General features: G+C 34.3%; 4 protein-coding genes across 4 annotated transcripts; 1 reads left to right on the top strand and 3 right to left on the bottom strand.

The window, feature by feature from the left end:
• The first annotated feature begins 4,585 nt into the window (after positions 1-4,585).
• LOC139694298 (short/branched chain specific acyl-CoA dehydrogenase, mitochondrial) lies at positions 4,586-16,507 on the top strand. The gene is made up of 9 exons (XM_071592774.1): positions 4,586-4,773; positions 8,942-9,080; positions 9,155-9,255; positions 14,181-14,387; positions 14,473-14,643; positions 14,856-14,981; positions 15,740-15,922; positions 15,999-16,134; positions 16,243-16,507. The coding sequence occupies exons 1-9, from the start codon at positions 4,741-4,743 to the stop codon at positions 16,419-16,421; spliced, it is 1,275 nt and encodes a 424-aa protein (XP_071448875.1). The 5' UTR covers positions 4,586-4,740; the 3' UTR covers positions 16,422-16,507.
• Positions 16,508-16,523: 16 nt separating this feature from the next.
• On the bottom strand, positions 16,524-17,375 carry LOC139694074 (protein O-mannose kinase-like). The gene has a single exon (XM_071592498.1). The coding sequence runs from the start codon at positions 17,373-17,375 to the stop codon at positions 16,524-16,526; it is 852 nt and encodes a 283-aa protein (XP_071448599.1).
• On the bottom strand, positions 17,260-18,012 carry LOC139694300 (protein FMC1 homolog). The gene has a single exon (XM_071592777.1). The coding sequence runs from the start codon at positions 17,906-17,908 to the stop codon at positions 17,591-17,593; it is 318 nt and encodes a 105-aa protein (XP_071448878.1). The 5' UTR covers positions 17,909-18,012; the 3' UTR covers positions 17,260-17,590.
• LOC139694299 (SRR1-like protein) lies at positions 17,917-19,253 on the bottom strand. Its single transcript, XM_071592776.1, has 3 exons — positions 19,018-19,253; positions 18,790-18,922; positions 17,917-18,619 (listed from the first exon to the last, which is right to left on the bottom strand). Exons 2-3 carry the CDS (start codon positions 18,918-18,920, stop codon positions 17,917-17,919), a joined length of 834 nt encoding a protein of 277 aa, XP_071448877.1. The 5' UTR covers positions 18,921-18,922; positions 19,018-19,253.
• Between the last annotated feature and the right edge of the window lie 193 nt (positions 19,254-19,446).

The raw sequence follows: 19,446 nt of genomic DNA, 5'->3' as shown, positions 1-19,446 counted from the left end.
ATTTGTAGCTTTGTAATGATACCTGGAAGGCAAAGTAATGGAGAGAGAATTAAAATTCCAGTTCGTGGAAATTTTCTTTCATTATACTGACAGTCTAAAGCTTCTATTTTGTCTGCTCTTCTCAATTTCATCATGAAAATGTGGTTTTTCTCTGCATTAATTGTAAATTTGATTACCTGATGTCGCTTATTTAAAGGTTCTTAGAGTACTTTGTGCCCTTATCTACTATACGAAAACACTAAAAAGGTATTATTCATGCATCTAAAGGATAGGAACCATTTTCTCTGGTGGCATTTTTGGACTTTATTCAAAATCCTATAATATGGCCACTACTGGTGAATCCATGGCTACGCTATCATTCCATTGAAAATATTTTCTTTCAATGAGGAAAAAACAAGTTTTTGCGGCAGTCTTTATCTAAAATGGAGAAAGGAGGTTTAGATGTGCTTTGTATTTTCTCGATTTTAGATGAAGGGACAGTGGGGAAGGATTACTTAAATAGGAAATGAATAGCACCAAGGAGTTGTGGTGAAAAAACAAATCAAATATGGAGAAATTTCATACACTAGGAAAAGCAGAAACCCCATGTAAGAAGGTAAGAGAATTTACAGACTGTTGTAAAGGAAAACCATAAGAAATAAGACAGGGAAGTTATTAATACAGCCAAAAGGTGTCACGGGGCAAGGAAAGAATACATAAAGGCGCTGTTTAATAAAGATATTAGTTCAGCTAATTTAGAAATTTAAAGAAAATGTGACATGGTTGAGGATAGCTTGGGTACAGGAATATTAGATATTATGATAGAAAAAGTATTAAGGGGTATGAAGTTGAACAAGGCAGTAAGGATAGATAATATCCATACAAAATAACCATAGAGGTTGGGGAAAAATGGAAGAAAGGAATTATTTCAACTAATATATATGAGTAATATAACTCAGAGTAAATTAGGCCGGAGTTCCTTAGCTCATATTCAATCCCCATCCTGAAAAAGTGTGAAGCAGTCATATATGAGGACTCTAGGACATTTAAGTTTGATTTTATATACAGCAAAGGTAGTTCTATGAATTATCAATAGAAGGTTACAAAAATGTTCAAATAACTACCTCGTTAAAGATCAGTTTGGCTTAAGAAAGGGGAAATGAATGTATAATACTAATGCAGGGATGAAACCATTCATGGAAAGGTACATAAATATTATCAGAATGTCTTTGTGTGCTTTGTGGATTTTGGGAGGCATCTAGATTGAGTAAAGTTAATAGAGATACTACAGAGCATGGGAATAGATTGGAGGGATAGGTAACTTATTCAAAACCTGTAATCAAATGGCACAGTGTAGTCGAGGGAGAATCAGGATGGGTAGGAATTGGAAGGGGAGTAAGACAGGGTTGCCATCACTACTTTTCAACATCAATTCTCGGGGAATTTTTAGGGTATCATTTGTTTGGCTTGAGCTGGAAAATAGTGAATGTCAAGATGATTAAGTCTTTTTTTTCAGATAATCAGGTGTTAGTGAGTTTACAGGAACAATGTGAGAGGATGAGGATTAACCATATGAAAACAAATGTAATGAGATTCTCCAGAAGTGGGAAAGCTAAGTTAAATGTTACAGTAGGTGGGAATAAAGTAATGCAGGTGGAGCAGTAAATTCATTTGAGTAGTACCTTTTATTTGTATAGTTTCATTTTATTTGTGTAGAGTAAGAGGAGCATAGTATTGGGGGCATTAGGAGAGGAATTGCATTAGCAAAAGGTATTTGAAAGAAGAAGTGAATCAATGATAGATACAATATGTGAATAGTTAGCCAGTCAACTAAAGTATTGTAATGGTTACTGAGTTAACTACAAAACCAGTATGATAGGTATGAAATGAGAATCAATAAGAAAATATTAAGGTAATGGACTCTTTAGAAATTCTCTGAAAGTTATATTTAACAATCAAGTTCAAGGGATACAATTAGAACTCATAAAATGCTGCACTTATTCAGGCAGCATTTTATATGAAAGTGGGATGATTAGTAAGGATATTATAAGAAGAATTGTGTTGGATAAAGTAGCTTTTCTAAAGAGGATGGAGCTGGTGCAAACAAAAATATTAGTGCAAACTTGTATTTGGGGCATAGTTCTGCAATGCTCACATATTTCATCATTTGGGCAATAATTTAAGAAAATAATTTAAAAAGTGCTGGGTGTGGTTGGGTTAGGGAAAAATTCAAAGCATGTAATATGGATTCAGAACAGGGGAATGTTAAAGAATGTGACCGCTGGGATAATTTTGGAAAAACATGGTAGAGTGAGGATAAGATTAGGCCTTTTGGATTGAATGAATGAACAGTAGATAGGCAATTAATATAAGTATAACAGTTCTAAGTGCCTGTTTTCATCAATAATCTAACTGGTAGACTGCTACTAATAGAAATTTGCCATACATATTATATGTACCAATTTAATCGTTTACCTTAAAACACTAAATGTAGAGGATGTGCATCAGAATTGCAACTCTGTGACATTGCAGCTGCTTCAGAGGCGCTGTCTTTCAAACTTCCCAGTTTTCAGTGCTGTAAGCAATGCAACTGAATGTCAGATATGCTGAAATTCAGTGTCAGATACACTGAAATCCAATTTCAGAAGCACAGCAGTAGAGCTTCCAAAACACCAATTGGGCATTCACAAGCAGCCTTTTATATTTGTTAGCAGACAAATGATAAAATGTAAATTTAAAATGTAGAGAACGAGGAATTAAGTATGTAATAAAATATGCAAACTGCATGCTATGATAGTTCTTTGTACATTTCTATTAAACTTAATAATTACATTGTTGCAACTTGATAATTACATTACTGCACCAAACTAAGAAAATAAATTATACCTAACTACAGAGATCCGACTGTTACCTGTATCAAAAAATCTTTTTTTATGACATAAATACCCAAACTGCTACAATAAAAGTGTACTTAGTTTGATGTTGATGCTTCAATCACGTAGCACAAATGGCAGGAGATTTGAGTGATTAGCATACAGTAAAATCTGGTGAGTGCAATAAAAATGCTTTTATAAATCTCACAGAAAAAATATGTCCATGATTATTATTATATTGAAAATTGCTTTAGTTTAGAGATGAGCATTGCACTTTGGAGCATTGTATGACATGGTCACTTTTCACAACAGAGTTAATTAAACAAGTCGCTGCGTACAGCTTTACCATCTCTGAGACATTCACTTGCTGCAGTTGCTAGTATTCAACACAACCAATTGTCATTAATTGCTGGAAGGCTCATGCAATTCATGCAATGGCTCTATGAACAAAGTTTGAAAACAAAACTTAGAGCTATGGGGCCGTAAATTTGAAGCAATTAAACAGAATTCCATTGAACTTTTATGAAAGAAGGAATAGAAAGAGAAGAGTTGAGGAAGGTTCCAAGTAAAAAAAAAGAGATTTACATATTATAGTCGTATTTTTATGTTTAAAAAATTAAAAATACATAAAAAGCAGTGCCAAGCTGATGGGTTGGAAAATAGGTTACACCAGTATAGTAGCTCACTTGAGCTCAATACTCTATCTATTATTGAAAACTAGTTGGAGTACAAATGGAAAATCCTCCCCATAATTCATGATGGAGCTATATTTTGGAAAGAGAAGTATTATCATTCCTAAGAGCCTAAATTTATACAATTTTTTCATACAAAAGCAAAGGAACTTTGGAAAATCACAGACCATAAAATTTCACGGAAGCTATTTTTTTCAAAGCAGTAAATGATTTTTTCATACAAATGATTAAAATAAAGACATAAAATAACATACCTGAAGTTCATACCGGGAATTTTATTAATGTAAAATGTATAATAAAACTCCAATTATTCTCAAAACCCCAGGTTTAAATTTATTTGTCAGAAAATGGCTGAAGCATTCAGAGGTAAAAATCAGCAGGCGATAGAGAAAAGGAAAGTAGAGCATCAAATTGCTTTTAACCACCAAGAACGGGGCATTAACTAATAACTCACATGTTATACAAAATACTATCTGCAGCTACATGGTTGCACCTGTATACTGCTGGAAGCATGCCATCCTCATCAACCTGCAATGCATATCAATGACTTTTATCAGCATTTAGTTTTAAGAATAATAGTGTCGCCAAAGCCGCATTTTACTGAAGACTAGGTGCTGGTACAATGTTAACATCCCGGTGAAGCACTTCTGAAGCTTTTTGTGTTAAAAGGGTTACCATCAACTTTGCTAATCTTCCCCAGATTTCTTTTTCAGTTCTATCATGTCTTATTTCAATAACTGATATTTTTGCCACACATTTTAGGTTTTTCTGCAATTTATGTATTATTATAGTCTTATTTGTATATATTCCACATTATTAACCCAAATTTGTGGTTGTTTGGCTATAAGGTACAATTTAAACAAAGATGGAAGCAATCAAAATCCAATCTTTTCCTACAGTTTGTAAATATCTTCTCAGTTTTTTCACGATGTACGGTGGGCAGCGAATTGCCAACCATTTCTTCAAATTTGTATAAGGCGCCAAAACGAATCTCAAGGCCATTGGCACTACAGCGCGCAGATATGAGGATTTTACGGGTCTAGCGGGAATCAGCGGTAATCATCGCCAATAAGCTTCGTACTCAACCCCTTCTTCCCTTTTGCCAACTGAGGACATATTTGTGTAGTGTTTCATCGGAGGTGCGGTGATAATCGCTTGAAGAAATCACCTAGTAACGTATAACGGCTTCTATCACCATGGCATTTGTTCGCAACGTTTTCGCCAACCCAGTGAGTAAGACGCAGTTTGTGAAATGACCATTTGATCATTTTAGCAGTAATTTTGTTACCTCATTGACTCAAATTTAAGTTCATTATTTCTTATTCTTTTAAAGAAAATATTCAATGAGGACATGTGGAAATAATAATGAAATTTGGAAGTTAGCAATGCAGACGATAATTTAATTACGTGGTTTATCCATAAATCGCCGCATGGGCTTTGCTTGTCCATATTTTCCAGTTAATTGTCTTTGTGTCACAGTCAATGTGTCAATTCTATCTATGCGTCAAGTTATTACCATCTTCTTTCTTATGCCGTTGTTTTTATGAGAAGATAATGTAGTTTTATTGGGTAAGGTAACGTATGGAGCACATAGCAGACCTATGTTGAAATCCTCGTAATAGCTCTAGTCAAATCAGGATGTTCGTAGAGAGGGTGGAAAGGCATTGATTGCTATCAACTCAACTGGACATCGGACTAAAGATTACTGAACGTGGGTATGAATTGACCAACTGCTTCAAGTGGATAATGCAGTGTGAACTTTGCGATAGGTTTGTTAACCAAACTATTGCAGCTTATTAAGAAGTTTAAAATATATAATACTTTGATTAAAATACTTACAAAATGACATGTGCCTCAGTTCTTCATGCTTTTGAGTGTCACTGATAAACATTAATAGGTATATCAATACGCGTCCGGACCACCTTGGCAGTAATTATTTTGAACTATCATCATAGTAAACTTCTCACTGATGTTCGCAATATTCCAAGCTTTGATATAAGTCCCAATAGAGATATACCTAATTTGTATTGAAATGAGTTGATTGAACAAAAATAAGTGAACCCGAGAAACCATCGTGCGTCACAACCTTGATTGGGGCCCGAGGTTGGTTCTGTATATGGCCAAGGGACCTTCGTGCTCGTTTCAGTTCTCACCAGCTCGCGTTATCTGCGCTGCGTATTAATGGTTCTCAATGAGAATACACCGAATCGAAGTCTTCCGGCAGGAATGCATAGAGTAGTTTTTTAGTCCGACATAGATAAAACTGATCAATCAAAGATAAGCATCGGGTATAGATGACACCCAATATGACCATCTGTTGTAGGTTTTAGGTGGATGTTTAAAATTGTAATTAATATAATTTCTGGAAAAAACCAACCCAATGCCGCATTATTTGTTCGTTAAATATTTCCTTTTGTGTGAGTGGTATAATTAATTTGATAAAAATGCCAGTAGTCACGTAGATATTTTATTTTTATTATTAATTTTTTAATGTCATCCATTGCAGAGTGAACTGTACTACCTAATGAAAAAAAAAATTTTGAAATGCTGAAAGGTGTTGTAAGGTATTCATCGCTCTTCAATGTCACTTTTCTTGCTTACAATTCTACTCTTTCTTTCCGTTATGTAGGTCAACGAGCGACTAGCTTTATCTAGAAGTCCAGTTGATATATTATTACATGCAACTTTCTTTACTAAAAAGATCAGTAAATATTTAGAAATATATATCTTCTACCTGGTCATGGTGCAATCCGTACGAACATAGACTATTATTTTAATTTGCGTTTGTAAACTTGATAGGTAATAATGTATAGGTTATATAAGCAAAATATTTTTTAAAGTATCAATGAAGGTAGGGATTTGTCAGGTGACCAACTTGAATTTTTTTTGCAAAAGTCATGGTGGTTGCTTCTGCTATGGGAAAATAATTATTCCAAAAGAATTTTGGGGGAAAATGTTTTTGGGCAGTTAAAAACATTTTAAAAACCTTGATAAGATAACATGCTTTACTAAAGACCTGTGGAACTAAAAATTAGAAAATGTGATTTCTCGGACGCCATTTGGACTTCATAATCTGCTCATATCCTTAAGCTCCCTTGGTGCAATTTATTTCAATGGCTATAATAAATTTCTAATATCACTTAATAATTTAGCAGAAAATCAGGTGTTGAACTAAAAATAGTTATTTTTTAGAACTTCGATGGGGGGTTGAATCAGTTCAACAACTTTGACATTGTACCCCTTTGGTCATTCCTGTAAATAATTTGACCCCAAGCCTGTGATGCATTCAGCTCCTGTGAGTGATCATCAATGGTTAGAAAACAGAGAAAAAGCAAAATATTTAAAGAGAAAGTTCTCAAAAACTATTTTTAATTCTGGAAATTGGACTATATTACCTCTTAATAGTTCTTTAGAGACTGATAGTACCAGGTAACTAGATTTTTGCCAAAACTATCTCTTTCCATTAAAAAAAATCAAATATTTAAAGTTTTTATTAACCCTTGTAGTACTCCAATTAAAAATAAATCCAGAATTAAAACTGGTCGGTAATTGAACTTCTTTTTCAAACAAAATAGAAGCACTCTTAATTCTAGAGAAGGTTATGACCTGTTGTTTTGGTCAGAACTGTTTTTAACTTTTCAACTCTTTCACCACCTTATGGAATTGTAATTTCTGTTGGGACTTTCGTGGTAGTAATTCTTGCTGCCATCAAGATATTAAGACAGCAGTAGCCATCCGTATTTATGGGCAAAGTGTGGTCAATGTAAGGATCAAGTTAAGCATAGGCTCCTTTTTCCACCTTAATTTTATGGGAATAATAGTTAGTATACTTCGCGACGATAGGCAGTTTTTCTTGAGTTTGCTTTTACTATAAGAGTAGTATTATGATTATCTATGCATTTTTTGTATATAGCAGAAGTTTGATTGTAATATTAGCTAACCAATCAGAACACGTGAAGTACTCGGAATTTTCTAGCAGATGCACCATTAATTCACATGATGCATTTCCATTCCTACCCTTGTATTGTTGATGAATCTTATATAAACTAAGCTTGGGCTGAATGATTATGATCTGATGAAATATGTTTGACTTGTTTGAGGAGTGAAAGGTGGGGTGTACAGGGTTAATAGACTTTGCAGTATCTGTGCCATGTGCAACTGGATCTACTTTTGTTATGGAACTCTGCTGATCAGCTTTGGCATATTTTCTCCAGTATGCACCGAGCAAGATCAAAGTTTCACTAAGCAAACTAATAATATCCTTTGAAAGGGACTACCCTGATAGCCAGCATACCTTGCCCCATTATTAGGGTGTGTATACAGCATGCTGACACACTAGGATGCCCACGGTTTGGAGGAAGGGATAGACTGAGAGTTTAGAGGGTGATACTAGTTGAAGAGATTCAAGACAAGGAATTTTTGGCAGTTACAGGAATAGAAGTGTGTATGAAACAATGAGTGAATGTGATGGGGTATCAGGGAGGTCTCTTTCACTAGGGTTGCTAGTTTCTTAAGAACAGCGCAAGTCGGCCTGGGGTATTACTAGGCTTGCTTGGTGCATGCTGGTGAAAGTAGAGAGCTAGGACAGAGCTTGGGAAATCAGTGAGAGGAAGTAAGTTCCTTGGAATAATGAAAATTTCAGGCTTTGATGGCTGTCTACTAAAAAAGTGGTGTGATGTGTATTCATTAGTGTGTGATAAAATTAATTGTGTACTGTAAGTTTTAATTGGGTGGCTACAGACCTGGTAAATCATTACTTCAAAGATGAAAAACTGCTCGAGGGGTAAGAAAATAGTTGAAATTTTCATGTTGAGTGTAAACAAGAGAAATCTATAAGGAAATCAGTTGAAGATGAAATAAAATCAACGAATGTCCAAAAAGAAAACCTTGCATAATATGCTCTTTCGATAGTATAGTCTGGAAAAACTTTTTAATAAGAACCCTCCGGCAACTTCATTCATGTTATAAACTTTTGGATAAGCTGTTGTTCCCGACCAAAATTGCCAAATCCCATTCCATGCACATTCATTGTTTAGGGTGGAATTGATGTCATGAGACATGATCCCTACCTGATTTTAGAATGTAACTCAATGAGCAATAATTACTCTTTGAATTCTGTTGTGCAAATATGATTCAAGTTACTATCTAAGTATTCTCTTATCATATTAATATCATGTTCATAGAATCAACATCTGTAGAGCAATAGATCAAAATGTAATTAAATTCATTTGAGAAATCTAAGAATAACATCATTGCTTTTAGTTCCTAGTTGAGGGAAGGTTACACATTATAAAATACCTTATAGATGTGTAGCATGAGTATTTTATGAGAACTTCGTCCATTTATTCATAAAAAGTATAATATATATTGACATAACATACATCCTTTCATTTGCAGGTCTCAAGGCAAATCCTCCGACATCCACGAATTCATAATGCAGCTCTTTCCTCAATACATACTACCTCATCTTCTAGATCTGCTTCAATTGCCCCCTTGACATTTTTCACAGATGAAGAAATGATGATGAAGGAATCAGGTGATTCACAGTTTTACAATTGATTATAAATGACTATGTATGTTGAACACAAATCAATCTACCCTTTGTCTTAGTTTCAAGGCTTGCCAAAGAAAAGATTGCCCCCTTGGTGAAGAAAATGGACAAGGAGCATAAACTAGAGCAAAGCGTGATTGACATGCTCTTTGAAAATGGGGTAAGTCTGGTGTAGGTTATATTTTTATGTGGCACCTGATTCAATGATCCATTCTACTGACCGTTTGTCTATTTTAGACATTTCAATAAGTCTAATTGTAGTTTAGTATATGTAGTTGAAATGCTAATGTTGAGCTTGCAAAAATCTTTGATTAGGAATGAAGAAAAGCGTGCAGCCTTAAATATTTTGAGAAGTTAATGAAATCAATTCCTAAATCCATTTGTAAATTTTATTTATAATAATACTGAGCATTTTCACAGGTGATCATGTGAAAACTTCGATGAAAATGTTAAATCTAATGAATGAAATCTTTAAAGGTGAGTTGCCGATAAACAAAATCTGTTGCTTTCGTGAATGTAAATAGTGTGCAAAATGAAACAATCAACCAATGGCAGTAGAGATGGAGATTTACGATCTTTGTATTGCATAATTTTCAACACGATTGAGTCAGTCATTTTTAGTTGGTTTACGACTGTGTCAGGCAAAATTCCCATTTGTTATTTTATTAACTCTCATGAGATGTATTATTGGGAGCGAGTACATCCTCAATGTTTACCTGTAATTTTAGATAAGGGATTTGTCTTTGAAATTTGATCTTATTCATTAAAGCTAGAAATTGCATTCATCTGAGCTCAAAATGAGAAACGGTAAGATTTTTTTTGGTGTAGTGTGCAAGAATAGTTTATTTTTTTAAGACCTTCATGAACTGTTTAAATATACAGGAGTTTTTTGATGCGGACAAAAAACTTGCTTCACTAAAAACTGAAACAGTGTCCTCACTCAACTACAGCCCGAAGGCGACTAAGGTTGGTGTCGGTCTGTTGCTAAGAGCCCCCTCCACCTTACCCTGCCAGGCAGACCCCCCTCCACCGCTCCGTTCACGCCAGAGAAAATTAGTCTTACCACTTTTGGGTGCGACCCTGTATTTTAGATGAGTTTTGTTGGGTAACATTATACTATTATGCTAATTTCCTCTTTAATTAAGTTCAAGTTTCTGATGAGTGTATTCCTGGAGCATCAAAATTTCACTATACATATTGATATGATTCCTAGCCTGTCAGTTATTGACGAAGGCCATTAGGATACAGTTTCTAAGGCTCATAGTGAGGTTAAAACTTAACCGGTGGCCAAACATGGTTCTACGAGTGATTACATTTAAAATTAAAAACCCTGTGGATGCTTTGTGTCCTGTGTCACATCCTGTGATAGTGAATTATAAATTTTGCAGTCCATATTATATGCATTAGCAGAACTGCAAATTAGGTTTTGTTGGATTTTTTCATCATTATGTTATTCATAATCAAAGTAAATAGGTCATACATATGAATGTAGTTCATACAGTATGTCTTAAAGAGAGACTGAATGAAGTATGTTCTGTGAAATATTAAAAAATATAACTGTGGTCGAAATTGTAATTGCAGTATGACATAGTTCATGAACTTCTTCAGGACACAGATCTGCATACCTGTACTTTATTGCAGTTAATAAAATGTTGATCATATCATTTAATAGTATCTGTGTTTTCTCATTCATCCTGTTTGATAACCACATGATTGTCGTCAGTATTTGATTACTACTTTATATTGCCCAAAGGAGTAATGCATATAGTTTGGTAGGACTTACGAAACCTATAAATCTGAAAACATTCCTTGTTCACATCACACAGACCCCTAATTTGGATTATCATGTATGTTTTTCTGAAAACACTACCCAGTTTCTCATAAGTATTTTCAAATTATGTTTTCTGATGGTAAATTCATGTTTTGAAAACTTTTTCTCTTTTTTATTGTATTGTAACATAGTTAGAGGGTATGATTAGTCCACTATTTCTTCCATTGTTAGTCTACCATACCTCAATGCCCCTGTATTGAGAATGCCATTTTTTGTTGTGCTCAAATTAATGCCTTGTCACTTAAAAATAAAAATTTAGTGAAAAAAATGAGAGAATTTTGTCTGATTTTGTCCCAAAAATGACTGAACTAATTTCCGATAGATAATGTAATTAAAGGAAGAGATATTTAATTGAGACCTGTAGCATGGTTTGAGATCACAGTTGTCCTAGATCAATGCCAAGGCCGGGTTGTGGTTGTTTTAGATTGGTTGTCTGTGGTTTCATTATTTGTCTCAGCTTTGCTTAATTTTCCTTTTATGTTTGTAGTTGAAGCTGTATTATCTTAGAACATCACAGTATATTTTTGCACACTTTCAATACAGTCCACTCGAACTTCTGGAACTCAGGTGGCTATAAAAGAATCTTAGCTAGCTGTTCAGGACATTGAGAAAATGATAGACCCAAGTTCTTTTTCTTAAAAATCTATGCCAATTATCTTCAGTTATTTTTTAAATGCTGGAAAAATCGATTAAAAAATAAGAGCATATTTTAAATCTAAGAAAATATATAATATCAGAGAAGGTCCTCGAATGTCTCTATACAAGTCAGGAGGGTCACCCTGTTATAAGCATTTTAGTTGAAGGGGAATTTATGCTTGGAACTTCTTTAAAAATTGTATGCTTTGCCTTCAAATAATTTTTGGTTGGTCTAATTTCATTAATTAAGATTACTCAAAGTAACCATTTGCTGTTCATTATGACTTGTCATCATTCTGACTTCAGGTCTATCTTTAAATCTTAAAAATTGGCCGTTAATGAAATTTCTGCCCATTTTGATTACATAGTTTCACTGCTGTGGTGATAAAAAGTACAAGAGAATTTTCTAAATTGTAATATATCAAAATTTTTTCTGAAATGTAACAATATCAGAAATATGCCATCATGTATAAGCCTTTTGTAAAGGAAGGGAGTAATTTATAAACATGGTATGATCAGGATCCGGATTGAGAAATTCTCTATTTCATGTACAATGTATGCTTGAGATTCAAAGTGTGTGCAATATAACAGTTTTTTCCCTATAACTACATAAGACTTCTATAAATATCCGTATGTTATTAAATTTTATGCTTGAAAGAAAATGAAATTATTAGCATGGTTTTTCTATTATATAGAAAATTTTTATCGGTTTCTAATACATTCAAATAACATGAATGGGTAATTGCAGATTTATGTGGATCAGAAATTTAAAATTTTAGATTGAATAAGTGTCATGTGCTGACCCATCCTGTGGTTTTTGGCGTGGGAAAATTTTCTTGTAAATGTATTATTCTCCAGAGGAATATAGGCATAGTAACCTGGGTTTCAGAGGCTTCTTTATTGTTTTTTTAATGCTGGGTGATGGGCAATATAAGCTTTTTATTTGATGAATGCTCTTAATTTTGCTCAATTCAATTGATAGTTAAAACCTAATAGATTTATCATATGTAAGTATTATTTATCTCAATGTTCCCATAAAACAATACCATGTTAATGCAGCTGTTTTTCCCTCTCAATGTATGAATGTAATTAATGTATACTTAACTGTGGAACAGCTTTTGGGTTAATATATGAATATTGATAGATGTGTGAATATTAATGTAGTAGATTTCAATGTCAGTGGACTGTGGTAGATTCCAGACTTCCTCTTGACTTCATTGTCTTTATGTGATGACAGTTTTGGCCCTGTTCTGAGGAGTATCTCACATCAAAGTGAAGTTACTGTAACCTATGGACGCAGCCTGGAATGTGAGAAAAACGGTTTTCAAATAAAGTATGGAGAAAAACCAAATAACTTGACCACCAATGATACCATGGAAGCCCTCAGATCATTTTCAAATTCAATTACTTTGGGATAAATAGTGATAGTTATTTCCTTTCTTTTATTGAAAAAATTTAATTGGGTTCAAATTCTTTGTCGTAAAAATGTTATTATTTGTCTTTGCATTGCTAATATTAATTCTAAAATGTGTATTTTGATGTGTAGAGATAGTCATGATAAATAACTTTTACCATTATAATGTTTTTGCTTTTGAGTGTACCTATTTTTGGTTTTATCTGTGATAATGCTCAGCCAGCTGCATCTGGCCTTTGGAATATTAACTATTTCTGTCATATGCAAAAGACTTAGGAAAAAAATGCTTGGGACAAAGGAATATAAACTTCAAAAAATATTTGATTGTAAAATATATGTTGCGGCTAGAGAAGGTAATAGCAGAGCTGTTTAGTAACAAAAGATTACGGTGATATCCAATAACTCATATTTTAAATGACTACTGGAAAAATATCATGCCTCAAGTAAACTTTAAATTATGTGCAATTAGATTGGCAATTTTCCATGAAAGTTATCTATGGAAATCTCTATGCATCAAAGTGCACTATTTAGATTTAATTTTTGTTTAAGAGTGAAAAATAATAGGTATTTACATTTTCACAATTGAGAAAATTTTTGAAGAAAATTTAAAAAAATAGAGAAATTGAAGGGAAAAAGAATCTGAGATTTGAAACCATAGCCAATTGGTACGGCTCCAAATCAGAAGCTAATGGCAGTAAGTTGATTAAAACATGAAAACCAATTTGGTGATGTTCCAGAGTAATGAAAATATATTTTCAATTTCTTCATGTTTTGATTAGGTAATTGAAATTGTATTTTCATTATTAATTAGATAAATATCCTGTTAGTGTCCTATCAACTCGCATTACATAAGCAATTTAAAATCCACATTAAGTAGTAAAAGGAAGCCATCATGCTGTGCTTTTATGAGTTTGAAAATGTATAAAAGTTTAGAGTACTAATAATTGGTGAGAGGAACCTTGTACGTACGTGGTACCATCAAACAGTTTTTGAATCTGGCTTATGAATGTCAGTTTTTCCAGTTTCATTAAAAGTACATAATTTCTAGGTTTAACTGTTACCTTAGAAATAATAATGAGAATGCTCAAGAGATATAAACTGTGATGCTGATAAACATGTTATTGTTTTAGCATTGTGTACTTGTTTTCACTTATGTTGATGATGAAAAAGATGTGGAATTAACCAGTCTGAAATTGATTTTCAGCTAATGGGAGTAGAAATTGATACAAAATATGGAGGCACAGGATCATCATTTTTTTCTGCAATTATTGTTGTTGAAGAATTGGCAAAGATTGACCCATCTGTCACAGTTATTTGTGACATTCAGAATACCCTGGTGAATAATTATGTTGCACAGCTGGGCAATGAGAAACAAAAGGAGAAGTATTTACCGTTGTTGGCAACTAGTATGGTAGGTTATCCCATTGTGAGTGTTTTGTAACGCTTGATCATTGAAAGTGTTTTTTTTAATAGATTGATTTCATTTCAATATCAAGGTTGGAAGCTTCTGCCTGTCAGAGCCTCATTCTGGATCTGATGCCTTTGCTTTGAAAACCACAGCTAAAAAGGATGGTGATCATTACATCATCAATGGCTCAAAAATGTGGATTTCAAGTGCAGACTTGGCGGGAGTGTACCTAGTCATGGCAAATGTTGACCCATCCAAGGTAAGTTGTTAATATGAATAATGCATTGTATTTTAGTTCAAAATTATTTTAAAAACCATGGAAATATTTATAACTTCACTCATTTCTCATTTTCATATTTGAGAGGTTTCATTTAAAGCTGAAAATCCTCTGGATTAAATGTTGTGAGCATTTCTTAAAGTTAAGAAAAAGTATATCTATTTTTAACACCTAGATATATCATATTCTTTCAGGGATACAAAGGAATAACTTGCTTTATTGTGGACAGAGATACACCTGGATTATCAGTTGCTAAGCCAGAAAGCAAGTTAGGAATCAGAGCGTCTTCAACTTGCATGGTACACTTTGATGGAGTGAAGGTTAGCATGTTAACATATAATCGCAACCCAATAAATGTGAAAGAAGTATAACAGCAGTTGCAGTGGAATCCCTTTTGAACATTTGAATTAAGACCAAGTTATTGTACCTTAAATCAATTGACCCCTATATAATGGTGATCTAAAACTTGGAATGCCAAATTAGGCTATTAATTTAAATCATTATCAATTGACAATTATGATGTGGAAAAGTAGTTATTATTTTAAAGGGTTAGCCTTCTCTAGCAAATGAATTCTTGAATGCTTTGTGCACTATTTAAAGCTGTGTTCTCAAGATTTTTTAAATATTGGATAACTTAAATCCATAATTCAGATGTGCATGTTGGAAGTTTATATGTTGGACGTGTAGCAACCTTAAAAGTTGTGCATATTGATTTAAAGTTATATTTTACCAAATTTATGTGAATTTCCATTGCCTCAAATCTTAGTGGTTGTTGACTGTATGCTGCTACTTCAGAATGGCTTGATGTACTTCATAGAAAATGCTTGTTCTATTGGATGGGATATTAAAACATTGGATTGTTTACAACTTCAGTTAGAAATGGGCTCTTCCTAGTTTGCTAGTAAATCCTACCTACTTGATCCTTGAATCAGCCATCTATTCTTAATGACAGAAAAGACTCTGTATGTTGGTTTCTTAATAACGATCAACTTTCTAATAGACAGAAGAAAATGTCAACTTTAAGATCTTCTTGATTGTTCATAGTTATTTGTGCTAATTAGTTTCACATTTGTTTTAGGTGCATTCTTCACAAATACTGGGGGAGATTGGCAAAGGTTACAAATATGCCATTGAAATGTTGAATGAAGGGAGGATAGGAATTGGAGCCCAAATGGTTGGGTGTGCTCAGGGATGCCTCGATGCAACTATTCCATACACATTGGATCGTGCTCAATTTGGGAAGAAAATTTTCTCATTCCAGGTTTGTATGGAATCCTACCTCCTGAAACTGCCTTTATTTTATGGGAGTTCTAATTTTTTTCATCCTCATTCCTTAGTCAATGCAACATCAAATTGCAAAGGTAGCTACGGAGATTGAGTGTGCTCGATTTTTGGTGTACAATGCCGCACGTTTGAAGGAGGCTGGAAAACCATTTGTTAAGGAAGCTGCAATGGCAAAATACAAAGCTGCAGGTATGCTAAACTGAATATTTGCTTAGTTTACTGATGGGTGATCTATTATTTTTTGCAATTTAGCATATGTACAGAGCGTCTCTTTAACTTTCTCATTTTTTTTTGTAGTGGTTGCTGGTTATGCCACCTCGAGATGTGTTGAATGGATGGGTGGTGTTGGCTTCACTGAAGATTTCCCTCAGGAAAAATATTACCGAGATTGTAAAATAGGTTCCATTTATGAAGGAACAAACAACATCCAGCTCAATACCATTGCAAAATTTATTGAAAAAGAATATACAATGTAATCGCTGAAAAGGTCAACTTGAAACCCTTTCATCGCATTTTTATTCTATTATCTTTTTAACAGAATAAAATATATTTTCTTTCTATACATTCTTTTTACAGTTTCATTTATTTGTAGTACTATTGTTGAGTGTGGCCTTAATTACCATGTACACTTCGGCAAGATCACCTGCTGTTGGCCTATCCTTTGGAACTAAGGCTTTGCATCTTTTATGAATTGATGCCAGTTTCTTTTTAATTTCATTACCATCGGACACATTACCAAGAAAATAGTTGCATACTGATGGGGCTTTCCATATATCTGTTTTTTCATCATAGCCAGGCTGCTTCATATCACTGAAATTCCCTGGTAATTTCCAAAGCTGCTCTGGGGCAACAAAGTCCCCCTTTAATTCCTTGTGACCACACTTTATTCCTCCATTCTTTACAAGAGGTATAGCATCCATGTCATTTAAGATGAGTGAAAAATCATTGGTGACAAGAAACTGGCTTAACAATTTTTTAAGGTCGTTTGAGTCGCACATGACACGAGGCAATAGATGAGGGTTACCTATTGTGAAATGACCAGGATGATGCAAACTAACAAGAATTAGGGCATACACATAACAAAGATTGATTCTTAACAATGAGTTATCATTTACTTCAGGATGTTCCTTCAAGGTTTCCATTAACTTTGAAGCGTCACCATTCTTGTGAAATTCTGTGAGAAACATCTTTTCATCATCACAAAAGCCAACGGCTTGAACAGTAAGAGGATTATGTTGAAATATTCTTATGTTCTCGGCACCGGTAAAAAAATCATCCTCAAAGGCTGGATTGTTCAAAACTGACAGAGCGACATCATATTCCTTCCATTTTGCATGATAAACTGCTTTGACTGCACCAATACCGATAAGTTTACCAATTCGCACATCTATGAAATCTCGACATGAGAGAAAAGGATGACATGAATGCATTCCTTTCAGGAGAAATTCATTTTGTAAGCACTTGCCTAATGCTGAATCATCTACTCCCAGGAGGAAAAGTAGGTATGACAAAACTACCAAGAGAATAAACATAAGCACAGATTTAATCTTTAAAAACATGCCAAAAACAAACATATCAGAAAGGCTAGCAACTAGAAATTTCATGGCATAACTAGAAATTTCTGGACTACCCAAGTGTTTATTTTTTACTCTGGATCGTGTGGTAATTTAAATCCTAGCTGACTAGCAGTTTCTTGCACAGACCTCTCTCCCTTACCACGATATTGTGCTAATAGCTCTGCATAAAGACGTTTACTACGTAAAAAGGATAGGTAAGTGGAAGCTGCATATTTCATTTCTTCCTGGGCTTTGCAATATTGCAGGTCAGTCACTTGGTTTGCTCTATATTGGGCTAAAAGGAACTTTGCTTGGGCGGTATCATGAAATTTAGAACCTTGGGAACTGCACTTTCTTAGCTCACTTAGGAGATTTCTTAAAGTTTTCAGGGTGTTTTGGCTGGCCATTTCAAAAATTACTCAAAGAAATGCGGCAACTTTGGCTTCTCCTCCTTAGATATGAATTCTATATCTCCCTTTGTATATCCTGACGGGGGGCTGTAATCCCAAAGATCCTGAGCAGCGAGGGCTAATTTTGATGCAGGGAAAACGTGTAATGCGGTATCGTTGAAAATATCACTGTAACGGAATGAGTTGACTAACCCTAACTCACTCGAATGAGGATACAAAGCGAGGGAACAAGGGGCATGAAGAGAAAGTTCCCTTCTTGACTGTGACTCCACTAAGTGAGACAGACTATTACTAAGCAATAAACAACTGGAAAGAAGATTTGGAGACCAATTAGTCCTCAAGAAATTATCAGTTAATTGCTTAGGACAATGTGGCAGGAATACTAATGTTGGCTTTCCACTCAATTTTCTACAGCCCTCTTCGTTGTCAATGATAACTTCACAACCAAAATTTCTCAGAATGTTGCACTCGGTAACACTGAATATGGGATCATGAATAAAAACTTTTGCACCAAAGTTCTCCTTAAGAAGAAATAACAAGGCACATTGATAACGTGAAGTCATACACTCGGAAAATCGTCCCAAACCGTAACACAGGACTTCTTCAATTACAGGTGCACATATTATGCTTAAGCCTTGACGTAGAAGAATTAGAAGGGAAGAGTAAAACTCCGATGTCGCAATGTCCGACTTAGCAGCACCTAATCGCCTGCGAAAAAGCATAAGTTAGTTTTCTTGGTAATTAAACACCATACGTGCTCAGATACGAGTGTTGAACACGTTTAACACCATACATGTTGAGCTTTTGCTCCGGTAAAGGTAATTACGGTCACAATATAAAATGAGATTGATGCTCACAAATATGCAACTAAAACTTACCGGATGGCGACTTCTTCACTAATTACAGGAGCGTCGAAATTTCTATAAGAAATATTACCAAGGTCCACAAGCTGCTGTCGCTTTCTTGACTTCCTTTTAGAAATTACAGTGACGAAATCTGCATCTTGCATAACTGCGGTGATTGTGGAAGAAAGATCCATTTATATTATTCCATAAAAAGGAAAGAGTTCTCTGACCCGCGAAACGCACAAGAAAAAAATATCTTACCAACAACAAACTTTCAAAGCACTTCGTTGATCCGTCTGCCACACTCGACGACTTCAATATATCGACATATACACGTATCGTTGATGTTTTCGCGGTATGTTTAAAGAAAACGGCGTTGACTTTCTTTCCGGTTATATCATTTTTATAAAGTAACTTACCTCTCTAAGTTGTTTTTTTAGGAAATAAACACATGAAAAAAAATCTGAATCCAACGCATAGCAAACTGCGGGTGCGTCAAGAAGCAACAAAGCTACCAACTCAAAACAACAAAAGTAAACTGTGCAACCATTGCGCGTACGAATAGCGAATATAATTGTAAAAGGAAAGAATACAATTTTTCCACGACCAATTAGATAATATTTAAGTTTGTACTTACCTTTGATTCTTTCCATCTTTTTTTGGTCATAAGTGCGTATAGTTTCGTAAAAT

The sequence above is a fragment of the Hetaerina americana genome, unplaced genomic scaffold (assembly GCF_022747635.1).
Source record: "Hetaerina americana unplaced genomic scaffold, ioHetAmer1.1.p SCAF_5, whole genome shotgun sequence".
NCBI classification, from domain to species: domain Eukaryota; kingdom Metazoa; phylum Arthropoda; class Insecta; order Odonata; family Calopterygidae; genus Hetaerina; species Hetaerina americana.
This window is presented reverse-complemented; position numbering and strand designations above follow the sequence as displayed.

Excerpts from the sequence above, each read along its gene's own strand:
- LOC139694300 (XM_071592777.1), bottom strand. The coding sequence starts at position 17,908 with ATGGCCAGCCAAAACACCCTGAAAACTTTAAGAAATCTCCTAAGTGAG.
- LOC139694299 (XM_071592776.1), bottom strand. The coding sequence starts at position 18,920 with ATGCAAGATGCAGATTTCGTCACTGTAATTTCTAAAAGGAAGTCAAGA. Across the intron at positions 18,620-18,789 it reads AGTGAAGAAGTCGCCATCCG|GCGATTAGGTGCTGCTAAGT; the intron begins GTAAGTTTTAGT and ends GCTTTTTCGCAG.
- LOC139694298 (XM_071592774.1), top strand. The coding sequence starts at position 4,741 with ATGGCATTTGTTCGCAACGTTTTCGCCAACCCA. Across the intron at positions 14,644-14,855 it reads CAAATGTTGACCCATCCAAG|GGATACAAAGGAATAACTTG; the intron begins GTAAGTTGTTAA and ends ATATTCTTTCAG. Across the intron at positions 16,135-16,242 it reads GGCAAAATACAAAGCTGCAG|TGGTTGCTGGTTATGCCACC; the intron begins GTATGCTAAACT and ends TTTTTTTTGTAG.
- LOC139694074 (XM_071592498.1), bottom strand. The coding sequence starts at position 17,375 with ATGCATTCATGTCATCCTTTTCTCTCATGTCGAGATTTCATAGATGTG.